The sequence below is a fragment of the Penicillium rubens genome (genome assembly GCF_028828025.1).
Source record: "Penicillium rubens strain IBT 27055 chromosome Unknown utg000001l_segment0_segment0, whole genome shotgun sequence".
Taxonomy (NCBI): Eukaryota; Fungi; Ascomycota; class Eurotiomycetes; order Eurotiales; family Aspergillaceae; genus Penicillium; species Penicillium rubens.
In genome coordinates, this window is record NW_026890599.1 from 1,119,842 (window position 1) to 1,141,709 (window position 21,868).

The following is a 21,868-nucleotide window of genomic DNA, read 5'->3' on the forward strand; positions in this document are numbered from 1 at the left end:
CCCTGGAAATAGTGTCTATAACTCTTTTCCTATAAACGAAACAAGGGCCAGGGCCAGTGAGCGTTGACCACCGGGTACACTCGACTGACCTCTGGTCTTGGAATCTACTTGACTTAGCTATTCCATTCTTGAGGATAAATTCAACCAATTCAGATAGCCCGGGATACACCTATCCGATTGTTCACATAACCGACAACTTCAGTGTCGCCACACGCAAATGGACAAAGTAGAGTCGCAAGCCAGCGACGAGCTAAATCTGGCCGCGAAGCGCACGGCTTGTGAAGAGCAGAATATTGCGCCTAATGCCAAAAGAGCCAAACACATTCATGATGGGCTGACACAGGCGGATGGCAAAGCTCCGGCTATAACCCGGAGGGTTCCTTTCCCAGAGAAGGTATGCCAGGACCTTGAAATGCCAAAAATCCATTCTAGTTAACAAAATGCTCTAAAGCCTGCAGTTGTGGAAGAACGAAATGGCGAGATCGAGTTTCGGGTTGTCAACAACGATGGCTCTAGAGAGAGTACGATTATCCTTACAGGTCTCAAATGTCTATTTCAAAGGCAACTTCCGGAAATGCCTAAGGAATACATCGCACGTCTCGTCTATGACCGCGCTCATTTATCGATCGCTATCGTTAAGATGCCTTTGGAGGTCATTGGCGGTATATCATTCCGGGAATTCCGAGACCGCAAGTTTGCCGAAATCGTCTTTTGTGCTATTTCGTCTGATCAGCAGGTGAAAGGATACGGAGCGCATCTTATGGCCCACTTAAAGGATTATATTAGAGCTACTTCCCCGGTGATGCATTTTCTGACTTACGCCGATAATCATGCCATCGGGTATTTTCAAAAGCAAGGTTTTACTAAAGAGATCACTCTCGACAACTCTATCTGGAGGGGGTGTATTAAGGATTACGAAGGAGGGACACTTATGCAATGCTCTATGCTTGCCCGAATTCGATATCTCGAAGTTGGCCGAATGCTTCTTAAGCAAAAGGCATCCGTCCTAGCCAAAATACGCACCTTGAGCAAAAGCCATGTCATTCATCTACCGCCTCAGCAATGGGCTAACGCTAGCGACGGTGTCGTGGTTCCAATCGATCCACTCTCTATCCCTGCCATCCGGGAAACTGGCTGGTCTCCGGGTATGGACGAGTTAGCGCGAGAAGCAAGCCATGGATCTCGTTTCAGAGGACCTCATTTTAACGAATTTCGACGTTTTCTGAATGAAATCCAAAACCACAAACTAGCATGGCCCTTTCTCAATCCCGTCAACAAAGATGAAGTACCCGGCTATTACGATATCATTGTATCACCAATGGATTTGTCGACCATGGAAGAAAGATTGGAGAGTTACACTACTCCGAAAGATCTTGTCCGCGATCTCAAGTTGATCTTAAGTAACTGTCGCCAGTATAATGATGCCACAACGGTGTACGCTAAGTGTGCAGTCAAGCTGGAGAAGTACATGTGGAAGCTCATCAAGGAGATTCCGGAGTGGTCATACTTGCTTGAAGAATGATTCGTGCTACTGCATGCTTTGGAGTAAGGTGTTTTGTTGAAGCGAGGTTCTTATTTTCGGTGTTGGTATCAGGCGATTGGGCTTGAGGTGCTATACAGCGAAGGCGTCAATGATATCGATGTACAACATACTGCGATCATTGGCCCCTAACACTTAGCTTACATTGGAAACAATCTGTTATTTTGGAACAAGCTAGAGCAAAGTAATTGGGGAAACATACGGAGCACATTATCTCTAGATGGAGATTTTGATATTCTTCCTCCAATTGGCTCTTAGAACCCCTAACACCAACGCTATGTGCACTTTTTTCTTGTTTCCGAGCTGAACAAGAATATTTTGACGTTAATGGCATTATTATACCTTGTTGACATGCAGTCCATGCAGGGTATGCGTTTGTCTCTCTGTGTGCAGACTGAGCTCTCTGGCTCTTTGGCTCTTTCCAAGGTTGGCTCTTTGGCTCTTAGTCATACAGCCGGTTTGTTTATATACTGAGCAGCTTCTTTCCATAGATCCCTCATCACCTCACTCACTTCTTCAACTTTCCTCTCCTTCGTAGCCTCAACAGGTTATGAGGCCCTTTTTTCCTCTGTCCCCTTTGCTAGTTTCATCAAGAACTAAGCTTTCTTTGGGGAATAGCAGAAGCTATATCTCTCACCTTTTCTTCATCGCCGCTGAGCGAAGAAGCGATCGGAAGTCGCCGCTGTGCGAGATCCCGAGACGTCGCTGTGCGCACCCGGATTACAATTCACCGCTGTGTGAACCCGTCACCGCTGTGTGTATCTGCCTTTGAGCACCAAACGGAGTCTCTTTTCATAGAGAACTATCTCCATTGTGGTATACAGTGTCTCTAAGAACTGTGATGAGTATGGCTCTTGTGTTCCTCAAGGTAGGAACCTACCTTTGAGGCCCCACCTCAGAATAAATACTCATCGTTACATCTTAGCCTGGAATCTTTAGCACAGAATTTGGTTACAAATCTTAGTATAAGGGAGAAAGAAGGGGAAAAAAAGAAAGCAACGACGGCTGCATGATTCGAACATGCGCCCGCGAACGGAATTGATTTCAAGAACACATACAACATATGATTTCATTCCCTTGAGAAGGGGAACAGAAATTTGCATGCTCTGTTCGAGTCAATCGCCTTAGACCACTCGGCCAAACCGCCGTAACACTGTAAATTTGAGCTGCAAGAGGATAAATATGAATAAATATTATACGTATGACAGATAACAAGTTAAAGATGTGGTAGTAGTTTGTGGGGGAAAGGAATTCGACATACACAGCGGTACGCGCTTCCGAATAAGAATACATATCTAATAAATTCTATGGTTCTACCTAAGGTATTTCACGATAGTTTATTAATAGTAATTTACCCAACAAAAAAAGCAACGACGGCTGCATGATTCGAACATGCGCCCGCGAACGGAATTGATTTCGAGCTAGAAAGAAGTGTTAGCAGACGTTTGGGTTGACTTGATATTAGAGAGCACATACTCAATCGCCTTAACCACTCGGCCAAACCGCCAATATTAAAATTTTACGCGAGAAAACACTCAGAAATCTATTCCAACAAGCCCTCTCCAGCGAGGGCTATTTCCCTGGATTACGAAACCTGTGAAGGAAAGCTTTTAATAGTTATAAGATCTATTTGAAGAAATGCGGTGATATGCATTACATTTTGTGCGAACTTAGTACCCTGGTGCGGTAGGAAGCAGATGAAGATTATTAGGATTCACCTCGTTTACTCGGGATGGAACTAATATGTATATGCAACACTTGTTTTATCTCTACTCTCAACCAACGATTTTTTGTTATACGTTTTTCTGCCAATAGTTATTGATAAGCCTTTTAAGCCCGAGATATAACCATGCAGGGGTTCCTAAAGGCGGAGATACCAATAGGTCAGAACACGGTATTAGCAGCTTAATACGTATTCCCGAATTTCTACATGTTCTACCGTTGTTTTCGCGAATACGTATTGACTAAGACTACGTAAATTTTTTCATAATACTATAGGTATACTCGGGTGCCCTTTCTAATACTCTACGAATACTCGACGGCATTTTGAATACTAAAAGAATACTCTGTACACTTTTTCTTGTTTTCGAGCTGAACAATTGATCTGCAGATGTGGGTATCAGATAATGGGGTATTGAGACATTAGTCCAGGTCATGGAAAGCCATAACATGCTGTCCACCGCTGCGGTCCTTGCCCTTGGACTTCTTGCGCTTCTTTCGATCCTTGGGATCCTGGCGACGTTCCGCATCGCTGTCATCCGAATCTTTATCGCCATCACTATCATCCATCATGTCTTCATCGCCAGATCCATCATCGCCATTGTCCTCAGCCTCGTGCCACACCTTGACAGTTTGACCACCACCAGACACCATACGGCCCTCCACGTCGAAGCCCAAGCCCACAACACCATCGATCTCATCATGCACAACCTCGGAAACGACTTGGTTGGGTCCAATGCGCACGAATTTCACCTTTCCGTTTGAGAGGCCTGCGGCCACCACCTTGCCCAAGTAGTCAGGCGCAACTGACATTGTCTCGATGGAATCTCCGCCATCGGAATTGCGATCGACGTAGATCCGCTCATCCTGGTCATCCCACGCGCCCTTCTCCCAGAGAGTAATGATACCGCTAGCTCCACCGACAATCAACTTCTCGCCCCGACTGGTTCCGCTGGAAGGCAGACCACCCATAAAGACCGAGCTGACCAATTCTTCTTCCTGGTTCTCGCTGCGCACCAGAACGCCCCTCCGGAGATCTGTCACAGCCAGGGTTGTTCCACCAGTTGTAACCCACTGCTTGCTAAATCCCGATGTGCTGGTTTCAGAAGGCGGCAGAGGAGTAAGAGACGAGATATAGTCGTCGTGAGGGTGGTGCGATTGCTCGGGCCGGGCAGACACCTTGGAGTAGGGGATACGGAGATCGTAGAGGTGCAGAGCGCTTGAGTCAGTACCGAGGAGGAGGGTTTGAGGAGAGAGGGCGTGGATCATGGTTGGCGCATCAACAGAGCTGTATAATATCAAAAAGACAGGTCAGCCAAAGGCGAATGTCTGGATTGTAATGCTTGATATTCGGAGTGTTCCTTTACCCGTTCTTCTCAAGAGGAATCACAATCTTGTTATGCACTTGACCAGTCTCACTGCTTGCAGCTTTCACCAAGCCGTCCGTACCAGCCGAGTAAAGCGCTTTGCCATCCACACTGAACCCTAGGGTGCGGCAGCTACCCTTGTGTCGCCGAGTTCTCCACATTGTGTCAATGTGACCCTTTCCGGTCCGAGCCGAGGAATTTGATGTGGCATCTTCATCGTCTTCTCCTTCTAAGGAAGGCAGTCGGAAGGTCTGGACGTGGCCCGAGGCCAGACCGACAGAGACTACGGGCTCCTCGGGGTGGATAGCCTGGGTGAACAGGTCCGCGGAAAGCGGAAGCGTGCAGACTGTGTCAAACATGGTTGTGAATTGTGACAGAAATGAGCACAAATTGGGGAGGCTTCTATGAGCCTAGTAAAAATCTGAATTCGAGTGAATTGGATCAAAAGAATAATTGCAAACGCCGGAGCTTAGAGCTGGCCGTTTTTTTTTCTGCCGGGCCGGCAATACCCCGACCGCCTTCTTTACTTGTTGGAGTTCAAATCGGGCAAATGACATCAATTCGATTCTGATAAACAACTCTGATTCTAAGAAAGTAAAAATGAAATCAAGAATACAGACAAATATCAACGAAAGAAGCTTTATATAACCACTCGCCATTTCCTTCCAAAATTGGGGATTTGCTGCCACTGGCTCAAGGATTCATGCAGAACAAAGACCCCCGCATTCCAGGTGTAGCCGAGCTCAGCAGCCTACCTGTCATTTTGACTCTTTAGGAAGAAGCGAAAGTGGAGCCAATGGGGCCGACCTTAATGTTGGAGTAGGTCACCGTGGCCGAGCCGTGCTCCTTCTCGACGGTGGCTGGGTCGCCGGAGGTGGTGGCGCATGTGCCGCGAGCAACACCAGGGTCGGAGGGAGAAGCATCAGTGGGGTAGGCCTCGCCGTCCAACCAGAGCATGTTAGCATAGTGGTCATCCCACAAGCTCATGACGAGAACCATTCCCTGGTCCAGACCGTCACCCATGCCGGACAGACCACCGTGCTGAGCGAAGATATCCTCATCGCCGAAGGCCTTCTTCTGGGCTGTGCAGAATTCCGGTGTGATCGAGTTTCCGGTGACGCCGCTGACATCCGAGGCGGAGTTGGCGATGACCTTTCCGTCCTGCACGTAGATACGCTTGATCTCGCTGAGGGCGCCGGAGTCGGTACCGTCGCTGGTGATGAACTGAGTGACAACGGTCATCTTAGACTTGGAGTCGACGGTCATGCCGGGGCCGTAGAAGCTCTCGTTGCCCATGCGGAAGGAGTTGAAGTCGCATCCATCGGGATCGCAGGTACCGGCGTAGCGGGTGGCGGAGTAAGTTCCACCACATTCATCGCCCTCGCACATGGTCTGTTCGGGGCTGTCGCAAGGGTGAGGAGTGAAAGCAGTGGAGATGCTGTTGGCTTCCCAGATATCCATCTCAGGGCAGCAAGCTCCGTGGCCACCAACACCAGCGTTCTTGTCATTCTCGGAAGGCTCCCAGCTCTCCACGTTGGCCTGTAACGCGCATTAGTCATTTTGCCCACAACCTTTTTTCGAAAGAGCAGTACAAAACTCACCTGGCCGTTGATGAACTTCAGATCACGAGGGCACTGAGAGTCACAGTAGCCAGTTCCGTACTTGGCACCTGCCTTGTTGCCCTCGAACCTAGCCAAGCCACCATCGGCATCCATGGAGACAAAGTACAGAGCTCCATTGAGACCGCAGGGCAGCTCGGAAGCATCCACATCGAAAGTGAACTCCTGGTTCTTCAGCTTGAACATCTGGTAGGTACTTTCGTCCTCCATCAGGAACAGACGAGAGCCAACGTTGGCACCAGTGACGAAGCTCAAAGTGAGGGCATTGCCACTGGTGGTCGCACCGTAGGTGCCTGCATAGTCGGCGCCGTCGAGGGCACAGTTCTCGGCGCAAGTCTTGTCATCGGGGCAGAGAGTCGCATCCCACTGTTATCGAAGAATTCAATCAATATAAACGCTCATCTTCTCGGTTCAAGATCCCTTACCTCGTTTCCAGTGTAGCAGTTGGTGGAGCCGTCGACAGAGTGAAGCCAACGCCAGTTGGAGTCGATGACAACGGAGCCCTTCTGGTCAGTGCAGCTGCCCTCAGCAGTGCACTTTTGCCAGGTCAAAGAGGGATGGGTCTCGGCTGTCAGTGTGCCGGCTTGCTGGGCACGGGCTGCCGCCGCCAGGGCGGAGAAAAGGAGTGCGCGTTGGTACATTGATGAAGCAGAAGGATCGTTTGCAATGTTGTTCTGTTATCTTGTTGTCTGGCCTGCAGTTGATGAACAGAGAAAATCCCAGGGTGGGAATTGATCTTTATATGTTTTTTCTCCTTATAGGATTGCCCTAAGTCATTGTCATGCAAGCCTTGACTATGCTCATTCCTGCAGAGCATAACCGGTGGGACGGACCGTAAGGCCGTCCCCAATTTGGCATGGATAGAGAGTCCATAATCATCAATCCAGCATTGACTTCCATACTGGGTCACCTCCGGTTTCGTGAGTGCGTTGATTTGAGGATGGAATCAGGACCCGAATCAGGAAGGGAATGATCATCGCTGGATGACTGTGGTGAGATGTCTCGTCAAGATCCTGACTGATACTGGAGTGGATAAACATGGGTTAATCGTTTCAACGTCCGTGAAAACGGAGAATGCCCCGATCCGGTTCTGTCGATTTTCGTATAAGATTCGGGGAGCTTAGTAGTGCAAGGAGCGATGACTGCAGATGGAGACTCTTTGAGGTATGTTGCCTGTCGATCTTTCATTTACACATCAGGGCCAGTACTGCCTGGTTAAACTATACTCGACAGAAACAAGATCATGAGACACTTTGTGGGGAAGGGGGTGGAAGCCTCCACAGCCGGCCAAGAGCGCCCCTAGATGGAATGGGCGCCACGGCGCTCCCCGGGATCCTCCACTGACATCAAACCGCCAAAAGGCTTTTCTTTGCGTCAGATAATGTGGGATAATCTACGAGGCGTTAAGCCCAAACACGGGGAATTGTTCTGCAGGGCCCTTCGGGCCTAAGGCCGTTTCAGCCCGAAACTAGCCATGATATTGTGAACTGGCAAAGAACTTCCAACACCAACTGTCTCCAGTAATGTCTTGGTATGGATTATTGTTATCCGCCTTGATTCATACTCCGTATATATTTACTACTCTAATTTGACACAGCGTTTGGGGCAATTCACCGTCTCGTTGGGACCACATGAGTCTGAGACCGAGGCTCTATCTATGCATACTGGCGGCTCTCACAAGGGTCATCACCGAGCATAAACTAGGCCCCTACATAAAACATAACCGCTCTCGTGTTTGCACATTTCCACGAATAAGACACAACACACGAGTGCCGCGGTCTGATTTGTAGGGACGTGCATCATATTGGTTGGCCAAACCCGAAGCGTTGGAAGTAGAAGCTAAGATGAAGGACTCACGCTAAGTTTTGGCTATTACTGTGGACTCCATTGTGGGGTTCACCAGTAGTATCAATAGTATCAACGGTACTCCAACACTAGGCCCTTACAGTATGGTGAAGCCGGTGTTTCAAGATTCTATTACCGGATGCCCCGGGTCTTTTTGATTGAAAATCCAAATGGCAGCGCGTAGACAACTTGGCGATGTGACCTCTACAAAATACTGGCGACTGGGAGGGATATAATTTAACCGAACGGAGAAAAAGGTGCATGGTGATCCCCGCATCTTGGGAGTTGCATGTGGTACCTGACGATAGCCCTAAAAATCCTGCGTCTTTGCCGGCCATGTTATCTCATCTTACCTGTCTTCGTTAATCCAGGATCGTATGCGGAAAATTACGAGGTTACATCTGGCCAAGTTCACTACTTGTCTGTCCTGCAGATTCGATGTGCAAATGGCCAAATTCGTCACGGTAATTTGCCGTCAATATACGGGCCAAGGGTTTACTTGTGCACCAATGCAGGGAGTCCAACCAAAATCTTCGACTGGACTAATTCCACCGGATATGGCTACGCGACTAGCAATTTACTGGTTATTGGACATACGGGCGAACAACCTCGAACAGACTAGTGTGCAGGACAATGCATCAATATTTAAGGATGACTGGTGTCGATCGTTTCCTGCTGCAGCAAGTGTCTTCAGGGCTGGGTTGAATAGATTGGATGTAGGGGTTGCTTTAGGCTAGAAATCTTCAGTATTACCTACGTAGGTAGCATTTGTGCTTATATTGGTGCGGAGGAATGGCCGGTGCCACCGATGCGAGAAAGCGCTGTGATATCGATACTGCCTAAGCGATTTGATGGGTTCTGGCCATACCCAGCTTCTCACGGAGAGACACGCCACTTATGTGGATTAGAAGGAAATGAATAGGACGCATGCAATCAGTCGACATGGTAAGAAACAATGAACAAAGGGAATGAGAAAAAAAAGAAACTCCGATGGGGGGATTCGAACCCCCGTTAGTGCTGCTCGATATCCCAAATAAGGGCTTGAAAGAGCACAGTGATAACCCCTACACTACATCGGAAGACTATACATTTTTGACCGATCGGGGAATACTTATCCCAATTTCCTATTGTCATTACTGTGTAGTTGTCCAGTAAAAAAGAAATCCCACCATGTAACTATCTACTACAATGTAAGAATTTGAATAAGGTGGTAAGGGGTAATTGGTGGTGTGACCTCGATTGTTCTGTGTCAGTTATTGACTCTAGTCCAAAATAACTGAACAATTAATGCTTGGCCATTAGGTACGAAGTACAGCTGGATATATATGACAGGGACCACGGAAAAGCACCGAGAGCCAGGACTCTCGAGATATCGAGCAGGCCAGCTATGGTGTTCATACAGAGGAAGCCAGTCTATTGTTGAAGGCTCCCATCCATGTATAATGGTCGAAAGCTGCCGTACCTTCGATTCGCATATACATAGGCATATATATATCTAGATGAGACGCCGTTCGACAAAAACAAAGGCAGAGAGAGCATGTTCTCTAGTTACGCATTCTTTAGACATGATTTGACCCGTCTGCTTCAAAAAGGAAGAGGACATATCAATTACAAAAGGCCGTCGGTACATTCTGGGAACATATCGGCCCATGTCTGGCAGGGTCCCTGGATGAAGTCGTGGTTGTGTATAGTTTCCTACATCTGTTGTTGTATATTTCCTGGTTGTATGCACATATGTGTAGAGGCAGATGTCATACCTATTTCTTTGCTTTATAGTATGAACTAAATACCACTATTGACTAGCATGCGCAAATAAAATGCAAATAAAAAAAAAGGTCATAAAAATGAAGAAGTAAAAAAAAGAAATTCTCCGATGGGGGGATTCGAACCCCCGTTAGCGCTGTGAAAGAGCGCAGTGATAACCCCTACACTACATCGGAGTGTTGTGGAGATTCGGCCCTTAATTGATTTGATATACTATAACCATCCCAGTATACTTAGATTGTGCTTGCCTATGGTTCTTTCCCCTAAGCTGACGGAAATGTATTTAGCTCCGATGACCCAGCCGGCAAAATCACGCCAAGGAACAGACCCTTAGCGATGAAACCTTTACTATAGAGAGAGTGCAATCCCATTTCTTTCGGTAGCCTACACCTGAGGATTAACTGCCGAGAACGCTTTAGCACTCCCCAGTAGCGCTCCCACCCACGCAAGGCGCTCCAGTACATTTAAACCCAGTCGGATTCGCGACATTTCCACACAGGAACTCACTCGCCGCGGTGCCATTGTCGAGATGCAGAGTGCTGTCAACGATGGTGATGTTGGTACATGGCGCCACGGCACTGCACTGAAGGCTCGCCAACCTTGTTGACTCGCTGGTGCCAGACAGCCCGTCAATCTCCACATTTCTAATCTGAAATTCCGAGTTTGTGCAGTTACCCTGGCCCGGTGCACCGGAGAACCGCGTGCACTGCGAGATGGCGAATGCGGCCCCGCGAAGCCCTTTTGTGGTCAGGTTCGTGAGTTTCATGTCAGATGCAACTGGACATATTAGCGACCCTCTATTACCCCCTGATTGAGCGGTAGAATGGGTGGGAAGCGGCCATCAAATACTTACACCCGAGTCCACCGCCGCCTCCGTTCGGTGGGTAGCCATTTTGGTCGTCGGTCCATGTCTTTATGTAGAACTAGGAGGGATTGGAGTTATAACTTTATCTCCGTGTCTGTCTGGCCAAATATCATATGATGTTTGTTCTGGTCACTCACAGCATGTAATGTGTTGTCATACTCGATGTCCTTGACCGTGATCCGCTCGATCGTCTCGAATTGATCATTGTACTGCCCGATACTCCCCATGGCAATGCCTAGACCATTGTAGAACTTGCAGTTAGTGATGGTTATATCGGTGCTGTTGGCCTTCATCGAAAGGCTGTCGTCACCGTTGTAGACGGTCCAGTTATTGAATGTGATGTGAGAAGATCGAATGGTATCCGCCCCGTCGGTATTGGCTGTGTCAAGTCAATATTTCCCGGTCAAAGTTGTATTTACTCTGGAATCTTTACAGCTTTGTGCCCAGTTTCCTGTGTTGTTGACAAGAATGCCGTCAAGCAACACGTTGTGAGAGTTAATGATTGACATAGTCCTTTGAAGAGTATGTCCACCGTTAGCAAGCAAAGACCCCAGCATCCATGAGATTTCCGACACAATATCCGACTTCCTACATACCACATCTGGCTCCTTAGGAAGGCGAGGCCGCGAATAACAGAGTTCGTGAGGCTGTCGAATGTCACACCGTGCGGCCGGCCTGGGTAGTTGGATGTGTTTGGCTGTTCTCTGATCCATTGATACCAGTAGTCGCCGTTACCGTCAAATGTACCTTTTTCATAGCCATTGATGCGAACATTATTCCCACCAATTATCAGAGCTGTTGACTGGTTCTGATATCCGACATCCATTGAGTTGTTCAGCCAGTAAGGGATGTCAGTGCTCCACTGATAAACAAGGCGGATTATCAGCGCTCAGATTTAATCTTGAATGCAGTGCCTGGATAATGGAAATACATACGAGAAGAGTTCCGCGGATGTCGATGTCAACATTTTCGAGCCAGGAGATGTTCATGACTGAGTTGACGTAGTACGTTATGGGTTCGAAGACGATTCTTCCATTTTGGCCACACTCTCTGAACGCCTTCAAAATGGCTGGGGCATCATCGGTCACGTTAGTTCCACCGCTCTTGATCACACAACTGTTCTGGTGGCCTTTGGCTACCACAGGACTCAACTGTGCTATTAGCAGCGACAGAATGACTGGAATCGACCACATGGCGAGGGAAGATCTGGACAAAAAGGGGACATAGAAGACTGCTAAGTGTCTTCCTATCCTTCATATGAGACATCTAGTGAACCTCACCAATCTCCTTTCATCGGTATATCTGGACCCGAAGTATAAACAAAGATTCGTATTCGTTATTTGTGCCAATCAGCCCGATGAGCGATCAACATCACCCCGCTTCGCACGGATATGTTGGTGTTATCCGAGGAGTCGACGTTGCACGGATAGAAAGCCTTTGCTACAAAACCACGCCATTTAAAGAAAGATATGCACTGGTGTTCTTAATATCACCAACTCGGTCGGCGCCATTTGAGCCGAATCCATTTGGTCGCCACAGGATGGAACTGCGGGGGAGGTTGGCATTTTGAGACACTGGTCACTTACTGTCAGCTGTGATCGCACTGTTAACCGTAACCCAGAATACGCAACGAACCCTTGTTATCCATGGGATATCCCGAGACTAGAATGACCTGACAATCCTCAAATGTTCCCGCCAGATATCCGAAAACAATACTCCAATTTTGACTGGCTAAATGGCGCGAACACAGGGCCTTTCCGTTTGATGGACTGATTGGCGTGTTCTGATCGCCAAAGCCGCAGATTCCGGGAGAGGTTTTGCTGAGGAACATACCAACTTCGTGGAGGCAGGTGGATACAGTAATGATAAATCTGATAGTATGTGTGTCCTTTCAAAAGTGATTCAACTCTGATGGATCAGGTTGGGGTTATTGTTAAGACCCAGACGATTTGCGAGGAACGATATTCTTGAACCCGCAGGTTTCTCAGATATATTAACCCTATTTCATTCACTCCAGCGCTCCTCTTCCAGTGTTTACATCAGGGAACTGGCGGCTGGAAAGACGACACGCCGCATACAGCGAGCGCTGAGAGGATCGGCATTTGCTGGGGGAGCCGATGATTATCTCATGGTGGACTCTGGTGAAGTCAGAAACTTCAAAACAGACCCTTCTCAAACGGAACTTTCCTATCATTGATGTCATCGGCTGTCCATGGGAGCAGTCAAATCATGAAAGTTGCACCTCAACAAAGCGCTCCAATGTCGACATCTCCCCTGATCGGATCATAGCCTCCCTCCACTCTAACCTGATCCAGCTGGACTATGATCAATCATATCCTCTGATCCTGCAGACACGCCTGTCACACATGCCTTTTTTGACTCCTGGTAAGCGTCTAGGCTACCAGGCCTAGATGACTCGACATAGTGCCTCGAGAACTGGGTTTGCATGCTGTTGCTGACTTGTGGGAAACAACTGGCCCAGGGATAATCCAAGTGGGTCACTGCAAGGCTTGGAAAAAGGCAAAATGGGCTAGAGGGGGTGAGGCTCGGACGCTCAACGTGGAAGACGGCGAAGCTGATTCATGCTTTGAAAGATGCGCCGTGATAGTGACGATGACAGCGCCTGGGGAGGTCGGGCAGCGGGCTTGGCAGGGTATGGGGCTACATGCTAGACAAAAAGAAGCAAACAAAAAGGAAACATTGCATGACAGCTGAGAAGCGCTGCGAACCAATATGGAGGCCCGAGACGCACCACGAGCTAAATACGGACGCCGCTAACGGTCTCGTTACTTATGCAGGCACACTCCCCCACCTGCAGTCCATGAATACCTCAGCCCTGCGATCTAAGAATCCTTACAACTGCCTAGTGGTAAGAATTCATCAGAACTCGAAATTTGCGCTCCCACCGACACAAGACACTCCGGTGCAATTGAACCCATTGAATTTGCGACATTCCAACACGAGTACTCAATTGTGATGGCACCGTTTTTGAGGTGCAGGTGCTGCCAACGATAGCGCCTAAGGTAAGGATCGGTCCGAGGCCGTAGCCTATCACATCTGGAGATCGACATAAGATCGACATACCATTGGCATAAGATCGACATAGTGCAGCCTGGCATTCAGCCGTATGGGACGCCTGACTCGCCTCCCACCTATCACCTCTACAGATCAAAAGCAGGCCAGCAAACTACGTCCCAACAACCCCAAGTTTACTCCGTATACGGACTAATTAACGAGGCGCCATAATCCTTCTCTAGGAAGAACCCACTAAGCCATAGGGGAAGCCTATCACATCTGCAGGTCACAAGCAGGTCAGCAAACGACATCCCCGTATCCCCAGGATTGCATGGATTGCATGGACTATACGTCCAAAGCCAAGGATCACTGCGGTGTAATTGCTGGGGCCAGAAAATGGTAGAACTTCACTCTCACAAGATTCCAGTCTTGGCAAGGTACAGTCTTCGAATATAAAAAGGGACTCACGACCCATCTATTACATCCAGACATCAGCCTGATTCGCATCCAATACTCCTATTCCACAATACATTCCCAGTCTACCATCAATTCCACTTTCCCAAGCAACCATGCATTTCGGAAAGACCCTCGCACTCCTCTGCCTCAGCCCCGGGGCTCTTTCCTACGTGGTCACCGCCTACCGAGGCAACGACTGTACCGGCGAGTCCCAGAGCGTCAATGTGTGGGACAACACATGCAGAGATACCAACATCTTCCCGACTAAGTCCGTGAGAGTCGACACATACGGAGGTCGTCACCAGAAAGCCACCTTCTTCACAGCCAACGGATGCGGTGCTGCTATCAGCGCACGATACGCTTGGTGGGCGGACGGTGGTGACAGTGAATTCAAGCAGGGGGCGTGTCTGAAATTCGATCGTGAGATTCATGCCTACGGCTCTGTGTCGTCTTAGGATGAGATGTATGTAAGTGCCTACACCCAAATGTTGCCACGGGAGTGGAAAAAGGCTCATACTGCTATAGTGACCAGATCATCATCGGTATGGTTACTTCATGGACGAATGTGACGGTTATAAAGGAAGGATATTCGGTATATAGAGAAGATACACAATATCACTTTCTTTAATGTGTGGAATATCTTTGAATCAAGACTTCATAATCAGTACCCTTAAACCTCGTGCCAAAAGAACCAGTCCAGAAGTTGGCTTACAGAGATATTTGTGCGATGATGTTGTGAATGAACTATCAATATTTGGCATTTTCTCAAGGAATGATATGATACGAGATGTATTCATCGATTTATGGTTCAGGACGGTTAGCATCGCGAGTATGTGCTATCGATTGAAAGATCAGATCCGGCCATGAACATAGTTGCGGCACTCCGTGAAAGGCGGATATCGTATTGACAGGATGGAAATGGACGTAGATTGTTCGGAAAAACATCGGGGTAGATGACCAGGGATTCATTCCTTCTTATTCATTCAGGGCTGCATACGGTATGGGCTTCTGTCACGACGGCCCATGAAACTGAAATACCACGTTGGCTCGCCGTGGCTGATGCGGCAAGTTGAGTCATACACCCGTCTGGTGCCGAGAGCCCAGTACTCCGAATTCTCGTTTGGGTGGTTCTTCATGCAATCCAGACATAGGCCATCGAAGTAGCCTTCAACCTGTCTTCGTGCATACTGCACTATGGGTTTCCAGGGGCGGGAGCACACGCTGCATTTTTCCATCGGTGGCTGCCTGTTTGCCATCTTCGTCTTGTTCTCATCGAAGGCGGCCAGTCGATCCAGAATCTCGCGGACACAGTTCTTGTGTATGTCACTATCCAGTGGCCTTACCCCGATTCTATGCAGTTCCCTCATGTAAGAAAAGATGTGTTCCGCTGCGCAGGCACAGCTCACGCGATCAATTGTCACATTTACATCTTCGAAAAGAGATCTTTGGAGAATTGTTCGGAGCCGCCCTCTAGCTGCGTTGAGTTGCTCTTTTACGAGTTAGCACCATTTGATCTTAGTGAGTGAGCGATGTCAACTTACGCATGACGATAGCGGGCATATGCATTGGTTCGAATGATGGCGAGTCTGTTGGGGCCAATTCCGTGATTTGGCCCGGGGTGGTGTAGACGAGTCTCCTCGAAACATGCTGGAATGCTTTTATATGATCAAAGAAATGGCAAGGAAACAGCAGCTGACGGTTGAAATCCTCATCCTCCCAACTTTTAGGTCGTTCCTCTCGAATGTATTTGATCCAGCGCGCAAACCAGTCCATTAGCTTCTTTCGGTCCAGCAAGTACTTGTTGCAGGCCTTGATTGTGTACCAGACATCTGCAACTGAGACTGACTCTGGCTTGATGTCGACCCCATGAATCGACCCCAGCATCACTTCCATGCCTTTAATTGTGTCGTCCCTTAGAGTGAGCTTGTGGTTTTCGTTTCTTGCCCACCGAGACGAGAAAATCCCTTGAAAGTAAGCGCTGCTTTCGATCAACTTTGAGCGATCAACATGAAAAAAGGCTGTTTTGGTTTTGTGGTCTTCGTTGTCGCTCGGCTCTTCAATGACGATGATTGTCACATCACTCGGGCTTGCGAAAAAGAAGCTCATGTTGGCCGTGAGAATTGAGGAGCAAAGAAAGATAGAGTCGAGATGGTTGAAGAGTGTCAAAAGAATAGAGAAGAATTAAAAGAAACAGAAGAAGAGGGAGGAGATGGCTGAAGGAGGAGAAAAGAATGGGAAGAGGGAAGATCTGAGGAAGGAGCGAGTCAACAACTTCTCTCCTCACAAATGCTTCATCTTCATCTTCCTCTTCCTCTTCCTCTTCATCCTTTCTTCCATCAGAAAAAAAAAAAGACCCTGAAATTGAGACAGACTTCAAAAATGCCTTTCCCTGACCCCCTACTAGACAGTTACAACTGTTCGGTCCTTTTACGAAACACCATGTGCACAGAGCACGTCCTCAAGAGCGAGTCCCAGGAGCTCAAGTTCCCATCTTACACGAGCGTAAGTCTATACGAGGAGGATCAACCTCGGAATTTTTTAATGAATACATTAATAGGACATTGTGGGCCATGGCGAGGTCTTTTGTCGTGTGCCAAGCTATCAGCAAAACCATGTCAGTGCATCTTCTACACCAAAGTTCCCCGAGTTGGTTATTAATTGAATGCAGAACCCTATCTCTGCCATCGATATTCGTCAACGCTTTATCAGCCATGGAGTCCAAATCGCCACGGATGCCTCAGGACAATTGAAACAGGCCCAGGAAGATGCCGCTGTTCAGTGGTACAAGTCCGTGCAAGAGGTTGAAGAGGACGATTACGAAGAGGATGAAGAGGAGGAGGACGATGAGCACAATGATGAGGATAAGCATGACGAGGACTACGAAGATGATGGCGAGGAGGATGATGATGACGATGAGGACTATGATTAGGCCTCTTATGATCATGAGAGAATACCGCGGCATACCAAAGTCCTCCTCTCGGAAGACATTGCCTCTATTCCTACGTCTCGTTGAGAACTGCCGCATATTCTCTGAACTTACATGTCATTTTACCATCGAATGAAGTGGATCAACGTCAATCCCACCCATTTAGTATAGGATGTGAGCCTCTGACCTCGAGAAAAGAAGTGCTATTGGGGCTCATGGGCCAGTAGGAGGCGGCAAAATAAGGGTATTATGATCTGAAAAAAATCCTCCTTGTGGTGCTTTAAACAAGCTGAGACTCTGTTCCAATCGCAAGTTCCCTGCTAGTCTTGCCAATAATAGTCTCGATCCTATAAATGATCATTGTGTCGATAGTATGAGCTGGAGATACGCTAGCACCCCCTCCAGTAATGTTATGAGAACTGTGCTTTGTGTCTTACCTGGAACATACAGGATTGACACGTTTCATTCATGTTAGACACCTTCTAGTGATAGCACAGACAAGTGTTGAAAGAACCTATGACACAAGCGTGAAAACGGCCTTTGCTTCTGCCGGGTTTCGGTCATTTTCCTAAACATGCATGAATATGGCTAATTGCATGAGAAAAATCATTAAAAAGAATCTCACCTATGCCATTGGTGTTAGCTTGACCTGATGTGTTACGAGTTTATTCATATCAATACTCTATTTATATATTTACATAGGTATGGTATGAATTATGAATTATGCTGGTTAAACAGAGCAGAGCATCACGCCACCTTAGAAGATTCCTACCTTAAACGTATACAGTGCGATAATAATGCTTTTGTTCTGAACATTTCGCCTGGTCATGAATAGGCATGTTAGTTTCTTTCAATATGGTCAAAGGGATTGATTGTATTTCCGGAAAAGGTCCTATTATTGGAGAGACTGCCTAGGTAGTCTAAAATACGTTTCTAGGGTCTCTTTGTGCTGGTATTAGTGATTGATTTCTTTGAGATTACTTTGAGCTTACTGTCTTATTACAGATATTTGATTTTAGAATATATGATTGAATATGTTCGCTTCTAACAAAGAAACAATCATGCCAGGCATAATGCAACCCTCAAACAATCAATGAGGCAAAACAATGAATGTCTATTCAAGTTTGAATACACCAGTCATGGTGAGTTGAATAAAGAATTGCCTATTCATTATGGATTTTCGCCATCTCGATTATATTTAAGCTCTCAAGACACCGAGAGAGACGGAGATTCCCTTTGACTCTCTTCAAACCCATCTGATATCAAATCCACCAAGATGTTCGACCAACTGGTGCTAGGAGCTGTTTTTGCCAGCCTCAGCAGCATTGGCCTATGGCATTCTATTCCGTTGACCGGAATCAATCCTTCCAACTCTTTCTTCTGGCGGAGCTTCAGCTCCCTCGAAATTGCCTACTCCATTCACGCATTGCGCCAAGTTCACCCTTACGTCTTCCCCAATGACGATGCAGTCTCAGAGTATGACCTTCTCCTACAACTTTCAGTCGATGCCCAACAGTATGAAAACGCCAGGCTGGCCCTGCAACAATCGGCCGAAGCGGTATCACTGCAAGTCAACATCCCAGGAGTCACAGTGACAACGCTAGGCCCGAGTCATACGGCAATGCCAACGTCGGTCTATTTGAACGACGGCTCGGCAGCTCAGCGCACTCACGAGGAACTGCAGCAGGCCATCGCAGCCCGTGATAGCTCGGTGTACTACATTGTCATGACTGTTGTCGTCCTGGCTATTCTCACAATACAGGTCATGGGCTTTGGGATGTTGTATAACATCAAGAGTCAAGTCGAGGACATGCAATACGACTACGTTGACCGAATGGGCTGCGTCCAAGAGCAGTTCCACACCTTGATGATAGAGATCCGGCAATTCCGGAGAGAAAATGGACAAGTGCGACATGTTTTCGTCCAGCTAGCGGAGTCCATCAGAGACTCCTCGGCCGATGTCCAGCATTGTTTGTTGCATCTTGTTGGTGTCATGGAAGACAAGTACACGTCTGGCATGATCACCATGGAGTCCAAGCTGGACGAGGTCAGTCAGCAACACCAAACACTGATGAGAAATACTGAAGATTTCCCGCAGATCCCGAGACAGTTGGCTTGGCTCAACATTCTAATGGCGAAGAACTTGTCCGACGACCTGCCCGACCCGGAAGTGCTTCTCGACCAGCCCAACTTGGATTTACGCAAGAGCCGGACCTCTAGCGCCAACGGAGCTTCCAGCAACAAGACCGCAAGGCAACCCAGCGGAGTTTCCACTTCCGAGGGAGCTATGGGTCTGAAGAATGGAAAAGGAGGTGCAGTTCAGTACAATGGTCAGGGATTGACCTAGGGCATGTGAATATCCATTTTGTATCTGTAACATAGCGCGTTTTATGACCTGCATCTTTTCTTTGAAGATGCGAAATTTAATCAGTTGAACATTCATTGTGATTATAGATGATATGATGCCTTTTGTAACTGACAATCATGACGTAGTTTCTTCAACAAGATATTTCCGACAGGCAGTCTTCAGCATATTGATGCGTCTCTGTGTGTGGATGAAGACTTCTCGGTACATATCTAGACTCTGCTGGACGACCTCCTGCCGAGTTTTGGTGCCTGAGCAGATCTCGACCATTCTCAATTCCATCTCCTTGCGAAGGAACGGCTTGCTGAGAGACACGCTATTAGGTAGACCCTCGACAACATTGTCATACCCCTCCACAAGGGCCACACCTAGACGGGTCGGAATAAATTCCTGCACTGAACTGCGGCCACCGCCGCGTTGGTTTATGGCGACGTATTCACGTTCTTTGATCTTGGCAATATGCTCCGCCATCGTGGCATCCGTGCCAATCCCGTTGGCATCCATCAGACCAATGAGCTCGGGCTCAGTCAGATAGTTCGGAGGAGTTGTTTTGCCATCAAAAATATTGGCTTCTGTGGGCTCAAAGAGTTCCCCTCGTTCAAAGTTGGGAAGTTGCTGGCTGCTTTCCCACTTATCGTAGACGTATACATCCAAGTAGTTCCTCTCCAATACGATAAGACCATTGGTGTGGAAGAATTCATCCCCATATTGAATTTCAATCTCTGTACTTTGGCCCTTCGCGTCGTCAGAACAGCAGGCGAGGAATCGGCGGACAACAAATTCATAGACTTTCTTTTCATTGGCGTTCAATTGATTTGGTGAAACCCAGCTGACTGGATGGATAGGTGGATGGGCCTTGTCATTGTGGCGACCAGAGCGAGGAGTCCTGAACTTGCCGTCAATAAGCCTAAGTAGGAATTAGCCTTGTATATGAAAGGTAAGTCCAACGAGCATACTCTCGGGCGTATTGGCCCCATGAGTTGTCGGGGTATTGCTTTTCGACTAATTTCTTCAGGTCGATTCCTTTGTCAAACTGATCTGTTTCGGTTCTGGGATAGCTGATGAATCCCTTGGTGTAAAGCGCTTCTGCTACCTTTGAGCTTGTTAGACATGTACTATCCAATATGAGAGTGAGCTTCCTACCTTCATTATAGTCTGACTGTCCAAGCGAAGAAATCGACTGCCCATCATCTGTAGGTCTACCGTGGTCAAAGGCAATGGCCGCCATTTGCTTGTCGGCTTCTGATTCACTTTCGTGACTTTGGCTTGTTTTGCAAGCAGACATCGCTCTAACATCATCGTCACAACTGCTCGGTCAAATAAATGTACCCGCTTCCAGAGGAAGTTGACCTTCTTGCCTTCACGGCTTAGTATGACCTTGATGCCCCAAAATGTTTCTGGTTTGAAATTTTGGACTCTCAAGTATCGGTCGACAACGAAACCCAAAGTAGGAAATTGGCAGGATCCTAACTTGTTAATTTGTTTACTTAGTCTGTGACGATCGACGGCTTACCATAGCTAATGACTTTTTCTTTCAAGGCTGCCACCACTGTTTGTAGTTGTAGAGTCTGTAGGCGGGTGAACGCAGCGCCGATTCGAAGATCCAGCTCGATTCGGGCAGCTACAGCACTGGCCTGATATTCGTCGAGATTGACTGGTTCTAGAGCAGCCCGACGAACATGTCTATCCTCAGATCAGTTGGGGCAGACAAAAAGAAATCAGCATCACTTACGCGCTTTCTGTGTTGCTGAACTTGGCTCGTTTAACCTCGATCTGAGCGTTTCCTGCTTTTGCCTGATTACGGACCTCAGAGCCGATATGCTCACCTTCGCGATCACAATCGGTCCAAATGAACAGGGCTTTAGAGTACTTGGCTTGGTTCCGGATGTTATCCGCAATTGGTAGCTTGTCCTAGTGAAGACATCAGCATGAAGCCAAGACAGCTGCTGGAATTTGCCCACCTTATCAACAGTCTCTTGCACAGGGGCCTCAAACAGTGCCCCTGGAGGACACGACATCCAGCCTTTGTACTCGCGGTCAAAGTCCAGGCCAGTCAGATGGCCCACTACGCTGGTCATGGTGACCGAGCAGGTGCCCCAAGCACCACCAAAATTGAAATCGAATTCATAGTTCTTCACATATTGATTCCCACGAATCGCATGCTATGCTCAATGTTAGCTGGATTCATGAGGATTCTATAATAAAAGGGAACCCACTGTTTGAAAAGAACCTCCCGACAAGTGAGTGGCCACTGCGCGAGCAATGGCAGGTTTCTCAGCCACACATAGGATCTTGCGAGCCATGACGAGCCCCAATCTAGATCACATGGGGTTCATAGTGGTGGTGGCCTTGAATGTCCTGATGTCGATCACATCTTGTTCTGGATA

General features: G+C 47.8%; 9 protein-coding genes across 9 annotated transcripts; 4 read left to right on the forward strand and 5 right to left on the reverse strand.

Moving 5' to 3' along the window:
* Positions 1 to 217: 217 nt before the first annotated feature.
* Positions 218 to 1,522, forward strand: N7525_000463 (bromodomain-containing protein; the record flags this gene model as incomplete). Its single annotated transcript, XM_002562332.2, has 2 exons — positions 218 to 394; positions 452 to 1,522. The coding sequence occupies 2 exons, from the start codon at positions 218 to 220 to the stop codon at positions 1,520 to 1,522; spliced, it is 1,248 nt and encodes a 415-aa protein (XP_002562378.2).
* Positions 1,523 to 3,682: 2,160 nt separating this feature from the next.
* N7525_000464 (WD40 repeat domain-containing protein) lies at positions 3,683 to 4,985 on the reverse strand (the record flags this gene model as incomplete). Its single annotated transcript, XM_002562331.1, has 2 exons — positions 3,683 to 4,547; positions 4,627 to 4,985. 2 exons carry the CDS (start codon positions 4,983 to 4,985, stop codon positions 3,683 to 3,685), a joined length of 1,224 nt encoding a protein of 407 aa, XP_002562377.1.
* A 412-nt stretch (positions 4,986 to 5,397) lies between these two features.
* On the reverse strand, positions 5,398 to 6,886 carry N7525_000465 (glycoside hydrolase family 7 protein; the record flags this gene model as incomplete). Its single annotated transcript, XM_002562330.1, has 3 exons — positions 5,398 to 6,165; positions 6,228 to 6,611; positions 6,671 to 6,886. 3 exons carry the CDS (start codon positions 6,884 to 6,886, stop codon positions 5,398 to 5,400), a joined length of 1,368 nt encoding a protein of 455 aa, XP_002562376.1.
* A 3,383-nt stretch (positions 6,887 to 10,269) lies between these two features.
* On the reverse strand, positions 10,270 to 11,912 carry N7525_000466 (putative exo-polygalacturonase; the record flags this gene model as incomplete). The annotated part of the gene is made up of 6 exons (XM_002562328.1): positions 10,270 to 10,631; positions 10,708 to 10,777; positions 10,857 to 11,098; positions 11,153 to 11,232; positions 11,316 to 11,581; positions 11,655 to 11,912. 6 exons carry the CDS (start codon positions 11,910 to 11,912, stop codon positions 10,270 to 10,272), a joined length of 1,278 nt encoding a protein of 425 aa, XP_002562374.1.
* Positions 11,913 to 14,303: 2,391 nt separating this feature from the next.
* On the forward strand, positions 14,304 to 14,645 carry N7525_000467 (uncharacterized protein; the record flags this gene model as incomplete). Its single annotated transcript, XM_061211580.1, has 1 exon — positions 14,304 to 14,645. The coding sequence occupies one exon, from the start codon at positions 14,304 to 14,306 to the stop codon at positions 14,643 to 14,645; it is 342 nt and encodes a 113-aa protein (XP_061070806.1).
* A 528-nt stretch (positions 14,646 to 15,173) lies between these two features.
* On the reverse strand, positions 15,174 to 16,296 carry N7525_000468 (uncharacterized protein; the record flags this gene model as incomplete). The annotated part of the gene is made up of 2 exons (XM_002562326.1): positions 15,174 to 15,679; positions 15,732 to 16,296. The coding sequence occupies 2 exons, from the start codon at positions 16,294 to 16,296 to the stop codon at positions 15,174 to 15,176; spliced, it is 1,071 nt and encodes a 356-aa protein (XP_002562372.1).
* A 273-nt stretch (positions 16,297 to 16,569) lies between these two features.
* N7525_000469 (uncharacterized protein) lies at positions 16,570 to 17,119 on the forward strand (the record flags this gene model as incomplete). Its single annotated transcript, XM_002562325.1, has 3 exons — positions 16,570 to 16,692; positions 16,748 to 16,804; positions 16,859 to 17,119. 3 exons carry the CDS (start codon positions 16,570 to 16,572, stop codon positions 17,117 to 17,119), a joined length of 441 nt encoding a protein of 146 aa, XP_002562371.1.
* A 1,273-nt stretch (positions 17,120 to 18,392) lies between these two features.
* On the forward strand, positions 18,393 to 19,463 carry N7525_000470 (uncharacterized protein; the record flags this gene model as incomplete). Its single annotated transcript, XM_002562324.2, has 1 exon — positions 18,393 to 19,463. One exon carries the CDS (start codon positions 18,393 to 18,395, stop codon positions 19,461 to 19,463), a length of 1,071 nt encoding a protein of 356 aa, XP_002562370.2.
* Positions 19,464 to 19,598: 135 nt separating this feature from the next.
* N7525_000471 (DNA topoisomerase 3) lies at positions 19,599 to 21,784 on the reverse strand (the record flags this gene model as incomplete). Its single annotated transcript, XM_002562323.1, has 7 exons — positions 19,599 to 20,388; positions 20,438 to 20,574; positions 20,625 to 20,947; positions 20,995 to 21,164; positions 21,214 to 21,392; positions 21,443 to 21,643; positions 21,698 to 21,784. The coding sequence occupies 7 exons, from the start codon at positions 21,782 to 21,784 to the stop codon at positions 19,599 to 19,601; spliced, it is 1,887 nt and encodes a 628-aa protein (XP_002562369.1).
* Positions 21,785 to 21,868: the final 84 nt, after the last annotated feature.